Genomic DNA, 17,194 nt, shown 5'->3' with positions numbered 1-17,194 from the left:
GAGAGAGATAGTCAGAAACATCGAGAGAGAAACATCGATTAGCCGCCTCCCGCACATCCCCCACCGGGGATGTGCCCACAACACAGGTACATGCCCTTGACCAGAATCGAACCTGGGACCCTTGAGTCCGCAGGCCGACGCTCTATCCAGTGAGCCAAACAGGTTTCGGCAAACATCCTATACTTTTCAAAAACATATCCTTAAAATGAAATATTGTATTACATTAAATTTGCTAAGCCCAAACCTAAGTGAAAATGCAGATACACAAAAGGCAATGTTGCAGAACAAAAAATCAACATTGCGAATTTGCACACAATAACTCATAATGTTTTCAAGAATGTTTATGTGCCCTAGCTGGTTTGGCTCAGTGGATAGAGCATCCGCCTGCGGACTGAAGGGTCCCGGGTTCGATTCCAGCCAAGGACACATGCCCAGGTTGCAGGCTCAATCAATCCCCAGTAGAGGACGTGCAAGCAGCCGATCAATGATTCTCTCTCATCATTGATGTTTCTATCTCTCTCTCCCTTCCTCTCTGAAATCAATAAAAATTATTTTTTTAAAAAAAGAATGTTTATGAACAGAATTTTTCTTAATTTCTTAATCCAACTGTTTCAATATTTACCAAAGAAGCAGAGAAGGTGGGTGTAAACAATGAAAGTACAAAAAAGGACTCTAAAGTTATTTATTTTGGACATTTTTACACCTTGACTTCAGATATCAACATAGTAGTCAAGGTTTTGAAACCTAGTATTTGATTTTCTGGTGAAAGCACAATAGGAAAAAACATTTATACGATCTGAATTACTAACTGCAAGCCTTAGGATCTGGCAAAAAACATACAAAAATATCAAATAGTGACATCTAAAAAAGACAGGACTGCCCTGGCCAGGTAGAGTGCCATCCCGATATGCCAACGTTGTGGGTTTGATTCGTGGCAGGGTACGTACACGAATCAACCAATGACTGTATAAATAAGTGAAACAACAAACTGATGTTTTTCTCTCTTCCTCCCTTCCTCGCTCTCTCTAAAATCAATGAATAAGTAAATAAACAATAAATAAAAAAGACAGGACTATCTGAAGTTGTAGAGATGGAAGAGGAGGAAGATGTATCAGTAAAAGACAAAGAAATACTTCCTTTTACTCCTAGATCTGTCCACCTGGACAATACTTCCCTGAGCTGGAAGCTGAGTCAGATTCTGGGATATAAACACATGGCTTTTAAGATTAACCTGGTTTGCCAGCACCGGTTTGGCTCAGTGGATAGAGCGTCAGCCTGCGGACTGAAAGGTCCTAGGTTTGATTCCGGTCAAGGGCATGTACCTTGGTTGCGGGCACATCCCCAGTAGGACATGTGCAGGAGGCAACTGATCCGATGTTTCTAACTCTCTATCCCTCTCCCTTCCTCTCTGTAAAAAATCAATAAAAAATAAAAATAAAAATAAAAGATTAACCTGGTTAAAAAAAAAAACAAAAAAAATTAACCCAGTTTCTAAGGAAAATACCTGACTTAATAGGTAAGAAGTTTAAGGACCACACATGACCATTCTTCTTTCTTGGACTGAGGGGGAAAAGAGGTTTTAAATTAAGGGCCTACTATATATATATATATATATATATATCTTATATAATAAAAGGCTAATATGCAAATTGTCCCCTCAGGAATTCGACAGACTGGGAGTTCAACCTCTCGCTATGATGTGGGCTGACCACCAGGGGGCGGCCAGCCTAGGGACCTACCCGTGCACGAATTTCATGCACCGGGCCTCTAGAGTGTGTGTGTGTGTGTGTGTGTGTGTGTATGTATATATATATACACACACACACATACCTGTCATTTTTACTTTATCATTCTTCACACTTGGATGCAACATGAGTTGCTTTGGCTCTCTAATGCTTTTACAAGAAAGGCAAAAATTACCTCTCAAGAAACTAAAAATAGATGTACATAAATAAAACTGCAGCTTATGAAGAAGATATTTGTGACCAGTATTAACTGGGCTGGAATATGAAAGGTGGAACCCTCTACTTAGCCAATTCAAAATGGCAAGAACTCAATCTCCGGTCTAAGGAAACGTCAACAGCTCAAGTAAAGCATCCAGCCTCTGGTGGCCCATCCAGTTCAGTGCGGAGGCAACAGTCACTACGGAACAGCAGACGTTTCTGATGGAAGCTCTAGAGCAGTTTCTGACTCAAGCTCCCCCCCCACACACAACACCACCACCCATCTTCCCTCCCACACACCATCTGCAGCTTTTCTCCATCTTCAATAGCTGCTCCCTGCTCTGAGCAATATGCCTGGCTCTCCTCTCCAAGGGCCGCTTTCCTGATGCCACCTAAGCGTTCTTCCAGCCCATTTCCTATTATGCAACGTCCCCCCAGCACCCAGAGCCTCTAACCCTAACCCCCCTCATTACCAACATCACCCCTCTCAGCCTCCACTGCAACTCCACACGTCATCACTCCACCTTCTCCATCTATTTTTTTGGGTATTTTAACCCTAATTTTCCACATTCTTCAGTCTTCCTTCAATACTGCCCATTCCTTCCCGAAGTTGGTCAGTCTAGAGCTAGGAGTCATCAAGGGAGGATGTTTGATAAAATGTGTCCGTGCGAGCGCCCGCGGGGGAGGCGGAGGGGAGAGGAGGAGGAGGGGGAGGAGAGGAGGGGGAGGGCGGGGGCACGCAGTGGGAAGGAATGACGCATTAGGGGGAGTCTCCAGGGAAAAAGACGTTTCCATCAACTCCCACCCCCAACAAAACTCCCAATTCCCTCAACCCCCAGCGATCGGAAGCACCCCATCACTCTTCAATTCCAAGGCTTCTCTTCTACATTTTCAATTAACTCCAGAACCAACTGGGATTCTACCTGCCTCTCTCACTAAGTAATTCCTATTTGTAAGGCCTCCATTCACTTTACTTTTCTCTACTCCCTTCGATTTCCCTGCTGTTCCCCTCCTATCCCCACTGTCCATCTCCACCCCTCCTGACCCTACTTCTTTCAAGTCCTCAACTCGGCCTCCTCCAAGACAGACAACGTTTTTGATAGCTTCCCTTTCCTCAGTTCAACCCGTCTTTTCCTCAGAACCCCCTGCCCACTCGGAAAGCCTATTTAGAACCCTGTTTTCCTCACCGGCAACCTCGGACATCCCCAGCTACAGGTGCCCTCCCAGGTCTCGCTCTTGCTCCCACCGCACGGCCGCCATCAGCCCCCCGTCCACGCCCCGCCCTGATTACCTGAGGACGAGGTGCAGGAAGGACCCCCGGGATCCACGGATGAAAACCCGGCCGCCGACGGCCCAGAGGCCGACGCCATCTTGGCAGCCCCCTCCCCCTCAGTGGCCTCACTCCCTTTCAATCCGGCTCTTCCTCTTCTCCGAGTCGAATCTTCCCGTCTTCACAAAAACTGCGTTCCGACAGTCACCTTCCCGCCCCTCCGAGGCCTTTCTCAGACACGTCGGGCAGGCTCCGGGACCAGCTCAGGGCCGCACCACTTGTCTGGCATGGGGACAATCCACGTCTCGTACCCTCCCTGCAACTTGAACCGCTTTCCGCGGGAGCTGCTTTTCCCTTTCACAATGGAATAGGCTCCAGCTGGCTGCCGGGACCCCGCGTCCGCACCAAACCACACTTAAAGCAACAAGGGGGCGTGAGGAGTCCCGGCAGAGCGAACGCCCCCTCCCCCTACTCGTAGCCACAGCCTGTTTATCGCCAACCCCACCGTTCCACTCCCGGCAGCCAGCGAAATCCAGGCACTGCGCATGCGCCCAACCTCTTGTTCCAGCCCACTCAATAGGGGTGGGGAGTAGCCCAGAGAGGAGCAAAGCCAATCGGGAGGCTGTTCCTGGTCACATGATGCAGGTCCCTCACGGCCTAACGACTCCACGCCGGGGCAAACACTCCCTACGGTGGCTCGCTGGGGTCAAGTTAGTTCGGCTCTTTTAAAGAACTGGGTTGCGTTGCCTATGCTTATTAGGAGTTGGCTCAACGGGTCCTCTCAGTTTTTACAGCTTAGAGAAGAATTCCCGACAGACTCGCTAGTGTCAAGTGAGAGACTTTAAGCAGTCAAATTCGCAAAACATCACATGCCACCAAGTATCCTTCCGGCTCTACTGCCTTGTTTACTATTTAGTTTAAGGTGCATGCATGTCTTGTCTTCCTCCGAGTGACATTTGAAACAGACCCACATTTTGCCTCAAGCCAAATGCTGGGCACAGTGACAGAATTTAGGAAATATCTTTTAAGTGAATGAAGACCTGTCAAAAAGGGAGGTGATCAAACCATATTATAGTCTTCCCGTGATCCAAGCCCTTAGCCTCTCTGTTATCTATATTCCAAAGGGCATGGAGACACACAGAAGTCTAGTCTTCGTACAAACCCTGCTCATTTTTAACAAAGTACCCTGGAGGTTGTGAACTCTGAAGACCTCTTTCCCTGGGGAGACTGAACTCCTGGAGAGCAACCACTGGGTTTGGTTCACTCATGTATCCTCAAGCTACGCAGGTGATGTGACTCTGTATATAGTAGGATCTCAACAATTATTTGTGGGATGAATAAGTGAAGAGGAATGGAGAAAATCCTAGGTTCGGTAGCCCCCAAAATGGCCGGGTTATTCTCTACCCGGCCTCTTTCTGGGTCCTCAAAAAGGAACCTAGGACCTCACTGGCCAGAAAATAGCCCTAGACACTGACTACTGCCTTCTCTCTTTCCCTCATCAAGATGTAGTATAATAATTGTTTCCCTGCTGCCACCTGCTGGATTATTCATTCTCCTTTGGGTAGTGAAGGGTAGACACACTTCCAATGATCGGATTGCATTTGTAATTCCATAGCAATGGAATTGTGTAGCATTGAAGTATTTTATGATTGCCTATACCTACACCACCCCCCTCCACCAAACTAAATAGTACAAAAACTAGACAAGTGGGCCTACACTATCTAGCATAGGATTTGGCTCATAGATATTCAATAAATATTTGTTGAATAAATTAGTTTTGTTTCCATAAAAGTCATGGAGTTGCTACCATTTCCTGAGTTATTTTAGAAATCAGCTGTAGAGTCCTGGCTGGGTACTCGGTTGGTTAGAGCAAATCCTGATACCCCAAGGTTTGGGGTTCCATCACCTGACCGAACACATACAAGAATCAACCAATGAATGCACAAATAGGTGAAACAAATCGATGTTTCTCTCTCTCCCCCTTCTTCTCTCTCTCTCTAAAAATCAATAAATGTTTTAAAAGTTAAAAAAAGAAAGAAATTAACTGTAAAGGTAAAGTTGTTTCTGATTTGAAAACTGGAAATGGACCAATAATGGACTCACTATGGCGGTTGGTCAAACAGGGGGTTTCTCCTTGGGATCTGATCTATGAATCATCCCAAAAGAAGAGATCTGCATTTTGCAGCTTCTTTCGGGTCTTTGTTTCTCTTTTATGGACCAAAAATGCTACTTGTATTATGTCAGTGTCTTTACTTATCTCCCTCATAAGACTGTGAACATATAGGGCAAAGATTACATCTTATTCATTTTTATATTTCAAGGATCTAGAATTGTGCCTGGCACAGAGTAACTGCCTCCTGAGTATATGAATGGATAAAGGTAAAATTTTAAAAGTTTGGCTGGTGGTGCCTCCCATCTTTTTTCACTAAACGTTGTCTCTGCTCCCACTCCCACTCAATTGCTGATGTGCTCTGAGTCATGGAGCCACTCTTGCCCAGTAACATTCCTGGCATAGCAGAACCTCATGATGTCACAGGGTGTGGAAGTAGGGGCAGAGCAGGACATGTTGGCTTGGTGACTCCAAGGAAATGGAAAAGGGAGTTCACCAACATAGACTTTGGAAAAGGGGGGCAATCCAGTTATCTCAAAATAGGGACACACACACAGTCTTATTAAAGTGAACTTTATGTCTTAAAATAGTTCCTAAGGTCAGAATGGAGGGGGGGCTAGGGGCTGACAAGATCAACAAAGAGGCAAAATAAGAGAATGGGTACCTAATCATTAAATTAGTCTTTCATTAATTCATTCACTGAATTAACATTATTTAGTCCCAACAATGTCCCACACACTATGAGATTTATTGGTATACACAGATAAAGTTCCTGCCCTCAAAAAGACCACAGACTAATGAGAAAGACAGACACATAAATCATTAGAATAAAATGTAATAGGTGCCATCATAGAGTATGTACAAGTGCTATGGTTTGACATATGGTTTTATTCATTTTCTGAATAAAAAAAAATGGGAAGCGCGCTGGCCACTGTGGCCCAGTTGGCTGGGTGTAGTTCATGCATGGAAAGGTTGCCAGTTCAATTCCTGGTAGGGGCATAACCCCAGCTTTGGGCTTGATCCCCCATGGGGGCATGCAGGAGGTGGCCGATTGATTTTCCACTCTCACATGGATGTTTCTTTCTCTCTCTCTCCTTTTCCCTTCCTCTCTCTCTAAAAATCAATAAAAATATATTTTTTAATTGGAATAAACATTAACATAAAGGCTTGACAATACCACAGACTATTTCAGATGGGAACTATTCTAAAGAATCAAGAAGGCGTTATTTCCACGACTATGAAAAGAAGAACCGAATGGGTGTGCAGGAAGACTTCATTGTCCTACAGAGTTATAATTTTGCCAGGTAGTTAAGAAAGGAAAGGGGTTCTCGGAGAAGGAACAGCATGGAAGCATGACAGAAAAGTGGGTGTTAGGGAAGTGATACTGGAATAGAATGATGTGGCATAGGTGAGGCTAAAAAGGCAGGGAGAGGCTAAACTATGAAGGTTGTTAAGCGCCATGTTAATAGTAGTAATCACCTACTAAATATCTATGTGTGTTCTCAATACAATGTGAAGCAGTTTATAAGGATTATCTCTCTTAATCTTCTCAACAACCTTCAGAAGAGAAAACAGATTCAGAGAGGTAAAGCAACCTGTCCAAAATCACACAGCTAGAATCTCTAAGCTCAAACTCCACCTCAGGTCTAGCTGGCTCTAAGCCTGCCCTTAACCAACACTACTATTTTACCTCAAGGATTTTGGACTTTATCCCGGAGATGATAGGAAGCCATTAAAGATTTTTAAGCAGAAGAGGGGGAAAGTCTGGGTTTTTAGAAAGATTCCTATCGGTAGCAGAGTGAAACACGGACTGGAGCAGAGGGAGGCTGGCCTCTTCTAAACGAAAATTTGTAGTCCTAAATTCTGGACTTAAGGTAGTAGAGCAGCGTCACCGTGTGGAGTGGCTCCACAACCCAGGTGTGCACGAGTTAGGAGCCTGAGGCTGGTGTGGGCGCAGGAGTGGGCGGGGCTGAAGAGCAAAGCCCGCCTCGGGGCGGGACCAGGCAGGAGTGGGCGGAGCTGAAGAGCAAAGCCGGCCTCGGGGCGGGACCAGGCGCCCCTCGACGCTCTGCTGCTTCTGCCTGGCGACGACCGGCTTCCGCCCGCAGGCGGTCGTGTCGAGCGCCGAGCTCCCGTGCCGGGTGAGGGGCCGCTGTTGCCGGCGCGGTCTCGGCAGGCGGTATGAGTTTGGCTGGGGGCCGGGCCCCACGGAAGACCGCGGGAAACCGGCTTTCCGGGCTTCTGGAGGCAGAGGAGGAAGATGAGTTCTACCAGACGACTTATGGGGGTTTCACGGAGGCAAGACCTGGGCCCAGGAAGAGGGAGGGAGTCCTAAGGGAGAAACCTCGGACAAAGAAGGGGGCGGGGCATAGAGAGGAGCCCTGGCGGTTGGTACCAAGACGCGGTGAGCGAGTCGGAGGTGGCGGGGGTTGGGTGGGGGGAGATACACCGGAGCCCTAAGAGAGAGCCCGACGGGGCGGGGATAGAGAAGCCCTCGGGGCACCGAGTATGACGGAAACCTACGGAAGGTCTAGTTGCATTTTACTTCTGACGTCTAACACCCACGTCGTACTCGTTGGCCCACTCCCTAAAATAGAGGGGCTTAGCCTATTCCTTTTCAGCTTTAAAATGTGAACTTCTCCTTAGATGACCCTTTCTTGACTGTCCTAAAAAGTGCCCTCATTTATTTCCTTCATAGAACATTTCACTGTGATTAGATTTGGTTTGCTTACTTGTTTATATTTTCGTATTAGGTTGTAAGCTCTGCAAGGTTAGAGATGGTCTGTTTTGTTCAACAGTGTACAGTGCCTAGTTCAGTGTCTGGGTAGACATTTGTTAAATTTGTATTGACTGGACTGTCCATTCTTTAAGTATGTGGAGCACCTAGAGCAAGCCATGCACTGTGATAGGCTCTAGGAAAACACTATTAAAAGTACCGCTTTGCCCTGGCTGGGTGGCTTGGTTGGAGTGTCATCCTGCACACCAAAAGACTGTGGGGTTCCATCCCAGGAGGCACCCACCCATCTTTCTCTCTCACATCAATGTTTCTCTATTTCTCTCCCTCCCTCCTTTTCTCCCTTCCTCTCGCTCTAAAATCAATGAACATATTCTCAGGTGAGGATTAAAAAAAGTAAAAATTAAAAAAAATAAATACACTGCTTCCTCCTTACACATTTCAGATCCCATTGAGGAAAGAGCTGGATTAACAGTTAAAATATTGAGTGATAAGGAATAAAATAAGTGGTAAGCACAGGGTGCTATAGTAACACATGGGAGCCATGGTTGATCAGGATGGGTATCTCTGGGGAGGTGATGTTTAAGCTGAGGACAAACAGTATGAAACATGGGCCTTGGCTGGATAAAGAGCAATAGGACTGGGAACGGGGTAGGAGGAAAGTTAGTCCATGGAGGGGGCAGGGCAGAATGTGTAAAGGCACTGAGGTCCTGGTCCTCAACCTGCACATCTCATTCTCCAGACCTGAAGAAGGATAAAGATCGGTAAGGATGGAGGTGGTAGGCATGGGCCAGACATGTCGGGCCTTGTGAGCTATGATAGGGGTAAGGAGTTTTGCTCTTCACCCAGAGGATTGGAAAGATGATCATATTTGTACTTGAGGAAGATCATTCTGTAATGAAGAGAATGTTTTGAGGAGGGCATTGGGAGTAGAGAAACATGGACAGGAAGGTTCAAGAGAAATTAAGGCAGTAGAATCCACAGGACTTGGTGACTGATTGGAAGTCATTACTTATACAGCCCTAACCAGCTAGTTTAAAATAGAACTTTCTCATCCCTCTTCCAAAAGCCATTATCCTATTCCTGTCATTTTATGAGTCATTATTTAATATGTACCTATCATGCTTCCAAAAAGGATTTAAGGAGGCTTATGATTATAAACACAAAGTAAGAACAGTAAAAATAGAGAGATCAGAAGTAATTGTACCAGGAGCCTCTGCTGAAATGGTAATAGCAATAAATATTAAATTTAGTTGTGAGCTTTCTGGCAATGAAATTCTGAATTTCTTTTTTTAGTAAGAAGAAAGCATATAATTTTTTAAAAATATATTTCTTTATTGATTTCAGAGAGGAAGGGAGAAGGAGAGAGAAATAGAAACATCAATGATGAGAGAGAATCATTGATCGGCTGCCCCCCACACACCCCCTACTGGGGATCGAGCCCACAACCCAGGCATGTACCCTTGGCCAGAATCGAACCTGGGACCCTTCAGTCCACAGGCTGATGCTCTATCCACTGAGCCAAGCCAGCTAGGGCGCATATAATTTTTTGAGAGACAAAATTGGTCAGCATTCAATCCTAGGGAGAATCTCCTCCTTATATAAGATATATAAAGTAACAGGGGTTTGGTGTGTGATGTGAAAACATTCGCTTATCTAGTCCTGTCTATTAATGACCCTCAATAAAAGCCAAAGGGCCCTGGCTGGTGTAGATCAGTGGTTAGAGCATAGGCATGCACATAGAAGGCCGGGCTGTGTGGGACGTAACCAATTGATGTGTGTCTCTCACATCGATGTTTCTCTTCCCCCACCCCCCTTCATCTTGCTCCCTTGCCCTCTCTAAAAATCAATGTAAGAAACATCTTCAGGTGAGGATTAATAACAACAAAAAAGCCAAAGGAATGGTAGTAAATCGGTAACTTGCTTTTCTTATCCCCACCTGAGGACATATTTTTCATTGATTCTAGAGAGGGAGGGAGGAAGAGAGAAAAACATTGATCAGTTGCCTTCCATACACACCTGACCAGGGATCGATCCTGCAACCTGGGTATGTGCCCTAACTGGGAATCAAACCCGGGACCCCTCGATGCTCCGGAGAACGCTCTAACTGACTGAGCCACACCAGCCAAGGCTGAAAGCACTTTGACTGGGCACTAACCTAATCGGTAGTAGAACTGCAACCCTCTGGTGATATGACAATACCAGGTTAGAGCCGAGGGGATTCATGTGTTCCTGGGCTGTCTTTCACAAACATCATCTGGGAGGAAATGATGGTCATCGGTGCAAGACAGAACTCTGGCAGGCTTGGAGTGCCAGCTGTCTCTGTTATTTGTTTATTTTGTCAGCCTGCATCACTGGTTGAAGAAAGAGCCACATGTTTGAGGTGCAGTGCCCACCCAGTCAACTCCTTTGCCTCCAGTGTTTTTTCCCCTTTCCTTTCCAATGTGGCTGCCAGCCTAGCCCTAATCTGCATCACCTCAGGTTTAGGCTGAACTCCATGTTCTCTACTCCAGCCCATCTAATCTCCTCCAGAGCGTCCTATGATACCCCTTGCACACAATTTTCCTCTCCCATCAAATCTTCAATGGCTCCCTGCAATACATAGTAATATCCAGCTGGTTTTCTATCTGCACACACCTGAGGAATGAGACATTTCTCAGTAACTTCAATAATGATTGTCAATGGTGGGACAAGTAAGGAGAGGACTGAGAGCACTGACCTGCAAATTAAAGCCATAACTTTATTAACTGACATTTATTATTTATTTTATAAGAGAACATTTGGAAAATCACAGAGGTAGAAGCAGCTCCTAAAAGAATTAGGCTTAGGAAACAAGTTATGGAGGTAAAGGAAAGGCCCTTGGAGCTTGGGAGTGAGGAGGCTAATGGTAACGACTGACGGAAGGGTGGGGGAGGGGAAAGGCAGGGTGTGTGCTCTGGGGAAGGAAAGTGCCTGGGTCCTGCGTCCTAAGGGCTTTAAGGTGGAGTTTTAGGGGAGGTCCTCGGGGAAGATACCAATAGAATATTCAGCAGCTTTCCAGGTGTGCCCTTTCAGGGTCTCCACTGATTGATTGGCCGGCACCAGGGCTGGGGGTCATTATCCAGTGCAGCTGGGCCTGAGGTCAACTGTGGCTGGTCTTGTTGCTTATTGCTGACATTTAAATTTCTCTATAGACTGAGTATAATCTTTTCAAATCTTACAGTCTCAATTGATGTTGAAAGGAGGCTGTGCTGGAGCCAAAGGCAGTCAGCTAAGAAGACTTCTTGCCACAGATAAAGCTTCTGTTTTACTTAGGTTTAGATCCTTATTCCATAAATATGCTATGCACCGGCGTCCGCGTACCACTGGTTGGCAACCACTGCTATACACAGTCCTATTTTGTTCCTGCTAGTTTATCTACCCACTATTCCCTCTTTCCTCTTGGCTGTATGGATACTACCAGTATTTTATTTATTTACTAGAAACCCGGTGCATGAAATTCGTGCACGGGTAGGATCCCTAGGCCTGGCCAGCGATCGGGGCCATTTGGGACCTTGCAGCTGCCAGTGGGGCCTTCCTTTGTTCCGCGCCATCCCCTGGTGGTCAGCGCACATCATAGCAAGCGATTGACCTCCAGGTGGAACTCCCAAGAGGACACTTTGCATATTAGCCTTTTATATATAGAGATTTTTAAAATATATTTTTATATATTTTTATTGATTTCAGAGAGGAAGGGAGACAGAGAGAAAGAGAGAAATATCAGTGATGAGAGAGAGTCATTGATCAGCTGCCTCTTGCATACCCCCTACTGGGAATCAAGCCCACAACCTGGGCATGTGCCCTGACTGGGAATTGAAGCATGACCTCCTGGTTCATGGGTTGATGCTCAACCACTGAGCCACACTAGCCAGGCAATGCTATCAGTATTTTAAATCGTGGCTCAAGTTCTCTTTATTCTTTACAGTCTAAAGCAGGATTCTGCAGACTACAAATCACTGGATAAATCTGACACATTACCTGTTCTCATCTGGTCCTTTACAGGAAAAGTTTGCCAACCCCTGGTCTAAAGGACTAAAGGAGTAAAAACCGACATTTAAACCTTCCCAGGCCACCAGTCCATAGCACGTGTTGCTTCCTCTGAACACCCGTAACATTTTATTACCATCTGGTACTTTATATGTTGCCTCGTATTATAACTTCCTTTTATAATTATGTCCTGCCCTCTACTAGACTGTAAGGCCCCTGAAGGTAGGGACCAAAACACATCCTTTTATACTCCAGCACTTAACGTGGTGTGCTACAGGTAAAGAGCAGTCAATTAATGTTGGAAAGGGTGGTGCTGGAGCTAAGGGCCATAAGCTAGGAAGGTTTCTTGCCTGAGAAGAGTGAATGCCTGGGTAGGGAAGGAGAAGAGGGCAACTTTTACCAAGAAAGCAAAGAGGTCCTGTTCTTCCTGGAGGGGCATTAATGACTCTCTTGCCAGCAAGAACCTCATCTCCCTATGTCCTCAGGAATCGGGTGATGATGAGTATCAAGGGGACCAGTCAGACACAGAGGATGAAGTGGACTCTGACTTTGACATTGACGAAGGAGATGAACCATCCAGTGATGGAGAAGCAGAAGAGCCCAGAAGGAAGCGCCGAGTAGTCACCAAAGCCTATAAGGTGCAGGGGAAGTCCTGGTTTTCTTGGACTTCCTTAATTCCTATTCTCCCTTCATCAGGTCCCTGTACTCCTCAGTTTCCTGCAGTGCTAGTTTTCTCATATGATTCTCATCTTCTTTCTCCTATCTCTCTGTTCCTTGGTGTCTGATTCCAATCTGTCCCAGGAACCTCTCAAGAGCTTGAGGCCTCGAAAGGTCAGTACCCCAGCTGGTAGCTCTCAGAAGACCCGAGAAGAGAAGACACTGCTACCACTAGAACTACAGGATGATGGCTCTGACAGTGAGTGAGGATGTTTGGGTCAATTGACAAAACTGAAATATGCTGATAAAAGTATTGAATCGGTGTCAAATTTACTGGAGTTGATAACTGTACTATGGTTATGTAAGGAAAGTCCTTACTCTTAGGAAATATACACTGAAGTATTTAGGCATGGAAAGCCATGATGTGTGCAACTTCAATCTGATTATTCAGAAATAATAAAATACAAGCACACATACAGAATGCAAATGGGCAAGATGTTAATAGTAGGTGATCTGAGTAAAGGATACATGGGTGTTCTTTGTACTATTCCTGCAACTTTTTTTGTAAGTTTGAAATTATCTTCAAATAAAAAATTTTTAAATTAAAACAAATAATAAAGGCGGTGGACATGAATTTAAAGATTTCTCTCTGACTTCCTTCCCAGGTCGGAAGTCCATGCGTCAATCTACAGCTGAACATACACGACAAACATTCCTGCGGGTACAGGAAAGGCAGGGCCAGTCACGGCGGCGAAAGGGACCCCACTGTGAGCGGCCACTGACCCAGGAGGAGCTGCTCAGGGAGGCCAAGATCACAGAAGAGCTCAACTTACGTTCACTGGGTCAGTGTGTGGTTTTGAGAACAGTGGGTAAAAGGGCTGAGGAGCATGGGAAAAGCTAAGACCTGGAGGACCCAAAGAACTGGAAAGATGGAGGTTTGGAACAAGGGAATCCGAAGGAAAAAATGGGGATAGTAAATGATTAGGAGCAAAGAACTAGGCATTATGAAAGCTCTGAGGAGCAAGTATTATTGAAGTACTTTGGTGTAAAGTAACAGTTGTATAGGACAGAGTGCAAATCTTAGTTCTGCTGTTCACTTGTATAAGTCTATAAGCAAGTTAATCTATTTGAGTCTTGCTTTCCTTGTTCACAAAATAGGGCTGTAATAACTAGTTTAATAATCAGGAGAATTAGAAATTCAGTAGAATCAGTCAGTTTATGAGATAAATTGCTTTAAAGTAAGAAAATTTTAAAAATCTCCTGAGTTGACAAGAGAATGACTGAAAGGATAGATTGAGGAACCTGAGCTCGATGTTAGGAAAGTGAAGGCTGAAAGGAGCTGATAGAATGAGGAGATACCCATGTATGACAGGTACGGAAGAAGTAGGACAGAGATACCTCCAGGGTAGTGGAGCAAACAGACCTGAAGGACAGGATGTTGTGGTCAGAACCTGGATGTATATGATTTTGAATGTTTCAGAGCGGGGCAGTTTCAGGCAGTGACAGAGTCTAGAGTGGATGGAGTAACTAACATGCATGGACAGGAAGGGTGTTGAGGGGCTATCTGTGTGCACTTTGAAGTCACCCAGGCGACTTGAGGAGATAGGAATTGGGATGGGGATGAAGAGTAGAAATTATTGCCAAAGTCTTCCTCGAGTGAGGGAGTGACCGTGACGAGGGAGAGAAGATAAACTAGATTGTGGGCAGAGGTCTCAGAAGAAAAGCAAGTGGGCAGGTGGGCAGAGGAATGGTGACCTGAAAGCTGCAGTGAGGCTCAGTCGGGTGTACTGTGTGGGATGAGAGGATGAGCCGCCTCTGCCAGAGGGCTGCGAGTTGACAGGGCAAATGTGGGGAGTATTTGGGGGATTGAGCAGGCTCCTCAAGGGGTTCCTTCCGACTCTGAAGTCCTACAGTTCTGAGTGGGTGAGGAGCCGAGTGGACTTGAGAAGTGGTGAGTAAAGAGGATGTCACGAGGGGCAAACAGAAAACTTGTAAGATGGGAGATGCTAGAGGGCTTAGAGGACTTTCATAATTGCCTGTTAGGCAGTGACTGGACAGCCACGAAGATACTTGAGACCTTGTAGGGCAGAACAGGGGCGTGGGAAGAGGGGGAACTGACCATCCTCTCATTCCTTTTTGGACCCTGAAGAGACGTATGAGCGACTTGAGGCTGACAAAAAGAAGCAGGTTCATAAGAAGCGCAAGTGCCCTGGGCCTGTAATCACCTATCATTCAGTGACAGTGCCGCTGCTGGGGGAGCCAGGCCCTAAGGAAGAGAATGTGGACGTGGAAGGGTGAGTGTCTCGGGGGAAAGAAAGAGCTGTTTCTCCCTTCTTTTAACTGTATTCTCTCAGGCCCATTTCACTTTCCTCCCACAGCTCTCACTGACGCTTGGGTAGCTTTCAGATTCTTCTTCCCTTCCGCTCCTATTTCTTTCCCTTTAGCCTCTCTTTTCTTCCTCTTTTCTGTTTTTCCATCCTGCCAGCTTTCTTTTCCCATCTGCCACTTAATAGATTCTCAGAATGTGGCCATCACTCTGCCTCCTCCTCCTCTTTCCTCAGCTCTCTGGTCTCTTTATCTGTTGTTTTCTCCTTCAGCTCTTTGTATTTATCTCTGTCTTTTCCCTCAGACTTGATCCTGCTCCCACGGCTTCTGCATTGACTCCCCAGGCCGGGACTGGAACCGGGACTGGAACCGACACTGGAACTGGGACTGGAACCGAGACTGGAACCGGGACCGGGACTGGAACCGAGACTGGAACCGGGACTGGAACCGGGACTGGAACTGGGACTGGAACCACAACTAGAACCGTCATCCCTCCTCCTCGCTGCTCACGTACCTTCATTACTTTTAGTGATGATGCAACATTTGAGGAATGGTTTCCCCAAGTGCGGCCCCCAAAGGTCCCAGTTCGGGAGGTATGCCCAGTGACCCATCGCCCAGCCCTATACCGTGACCCTGTTACAGACATACCCTACGCCACTGCACGAGCCTTCAAGATTATCCGTGAGGCCTACAAGAAGTACATCACTGCCCACGGACTGCCACCAACTGCCTCAGCCCTGGGCCCTGGCCCACCACCTCCTGAGCCCCTTCCTGGCTCTGGGCCTCGAGCCTTGCGCCAGAAAATTGTCATCAAATGAAGAGATGTTTAGTCCTTGAACACCTCTTTCTGGCCCTGACTTGGGCTCTCAGTGTTCCCCCCTTCTCTCCGTTTCTCTCTTTATCATCTCTAATCTTTGCCCAGCCCTTTTCTATATCACTTTCACCATTTTTCCCCCTAGTTTCTACTGGTTTTGTGTTTGTTTTTTTAATCTAATAAAATAGAAAGATCCCTTTGTCTGATGTCTAAGGTTGGGAGCAAGAAATATTTGTGAATGTCTGAGTATATATGGGTCTTATATTTGTTTAACAGCATTTATTATGAGTTGCCCTTTTATTGATTAGAGGTCCGGTGCATGAAATTTGTGCATGGGTAGGGTCCCTAGGCCTGGCCGGCCATCAGGGCCAATCTGTGGGGTGACCGGCAGGGCAATCAGGGGGCCCCCACTGGCACCCGCCTTGGCTGGCCTGGTGCCACCTGCTCACTGGCCCCACGCCCCGCCCCCCCCACCAGTCACCTCCCTCTGTGGGGCAATTGGGCCCCCTCCCAGCAGGCACCTGCCTTGGCTGACCTGCAGACTGAGGGCAGCTCCTTCATTGAGCATCTGCCCCCTGGTGGTCAGTGTGCGTCATACTGACTGGTCATTCAGCAGTTCAGGCTATTTGCATATTAGGCTTTTATTATATAGGATTTTGAGAGAGAGAGAGAGAGAGAGAGAGAGAGAGAGGAAAGGAAAGGGAGAGAGAGAAACATTGATGTGAGACCAGGACATCAATCAGCTGCCTCCAGCACATCCCCTACTGGGGATTGAGCCTGAAACCCTGACATGTGCCCTGACCAAGAATCTAACTGGCAACTCCTCAGTGCACGGGATGATGACCAACCAACTGAGCCACACTGGCCAGGGCAATGAGCTGCCTCGTGTGTTTGTTTTAATTTGTTGTTCCACTTATTTATGCATTTGTTGATTCTTTTTTTCTGATAAATTTGTTTTTATTTTACTTTTTTGTTTACTTTTCAATAGTGGAACTTTGGTTGATTCTTGGGATCGAGCCTGCAACTTTGGTGTACCAGGACAACGTTCTAACCACCTGAGCTACCCAGCCAGGGAACTGCCCTTTTTAAATTGTATTCATTCCTCCAACTAGATTATAAACATCTTAAAATTAGACACCAAGCCCTAGCTGGTTTGGCTCAGTGGATAGAGCGTTGGCCTGTGGACTGAAGGGTCCCAGGTTCGATTCTGGCCAAGGGCACATGCCTGGGTTGCGGGCTCGATCCCCCCCAGTAGGGGGTGTGCAGGAGGCAGCCAGTCAATGATTCTCTCTCATTGATGTTTCTATCCCTCTCTGAAATCAATTTAAAAATTTAA

At 46.4% G+C, this 17,194-nt stretch overlaps 2 protein-coding genes across 19 annotated transcripts in view; one reads left to right on the top strand and one right to left on the bottom strand.

The window, feature by feature from the left end:
- Window positions 1–3,756, bottom strand: part of PIP5K1A (phosphatidylinositol-4-phosphate 5-kinase type 1 alpha) — a 38,944-nt gene extending 35,188 nt beyond the window's left edge. For 9 of the 18 annotated variants that reach the window (XR_004973457.1, XR_004973459.1, XR_004973460.1 and 6 more), the window contains exon 1: window positions 3,235–3,755. Coding sequence is in view for 9 of the 18 variants with exons in the window: in XM_036344902.1 (XP_036200795.1) it covers window positions 3,235–3,313 (79 nt within the window). In the remaining 9 variants the exon portion in view is untranslated. Of the gene's footprint in view, window positions 1–3,234 lie in introns of all 18 variants that reach the window. The other 9 variants (XR_004973451.1, XR_004973456.1, XR_004973453.1 and 6 more) reach the window with 2 other exon arrangements.
- A 3,667-nt stretch (window positions 3,757–7,423) lies between these two features.
- Window positions 7,424–16,066, top strand: VPS72 (vacuolar protein sorting 72 homolog). Its single transcript, XM_036344081.1, has 6 exons — window positions 7,424–7,621; window positions 12,548–12,700; window positions 12,864–12,978; window positions 13,385–13,561; window positions 14,869–15,013; window positions 15,349–16,066. Exons 1-6 carry the CDS (start codon window positions 7,505–7,507, stop codon window positions 15,860–15,862), a joined length of 1,221 nt encoding a protein of 406 aa, XP_036199974.1. The 5' UTR covers window positions 7,424–7,504; the 3' UTR covers window positions 15,863–16,066.
- Window positions 16,067–17,194: the final 1,128 nt, after the last annotated feature.

Source organism: Myotis myotis, unplaced genomic scaffold, assembly GCF_014108235.1.
Source record: "Myotis myotis isolate mMyoMyo1 unplaced genomic scaffold, mMyoMyo1.p scaffold_m19_p_18, whole genome shotgun sequence".
NCBI lineage: Eukaryota > Metazoa > Chordata > Mammalia > Chiroptera > Vespertilionidae > Myotis > Myotis myotis.
This window is presented reverse-complemented; position numbering and strand designations above follow the sequence as displayed.

What these genes read in the sequence shown, in the direction of transcription:
- VPS72 (XM_036344081.1), top strand. Translation starts at nt 7,505, where the DNA reads ATGAGTTTGGCTGGGGGCCGGGCCCCACGGAAGACCGCGGGAAACCGG. An exon ending in CTTATGGGGGTTTCACGGAG is followed by an intron (nt 7,622 to 12,547) that starts GCAAGACCTGGG and finishes CTATGTCCTCAG; the next exon opens with GAATCGGGTGATGATGAGTA. An exon ending in GAGAATGTGGACGTGGAAGG is followed by an intron (nt 15,014 to 15,348) that starts GTGAGTGTCTCG and finishes CTTTTCCCTCAG; the next exon opens with ACTTGATCCTGCTCCCACGG.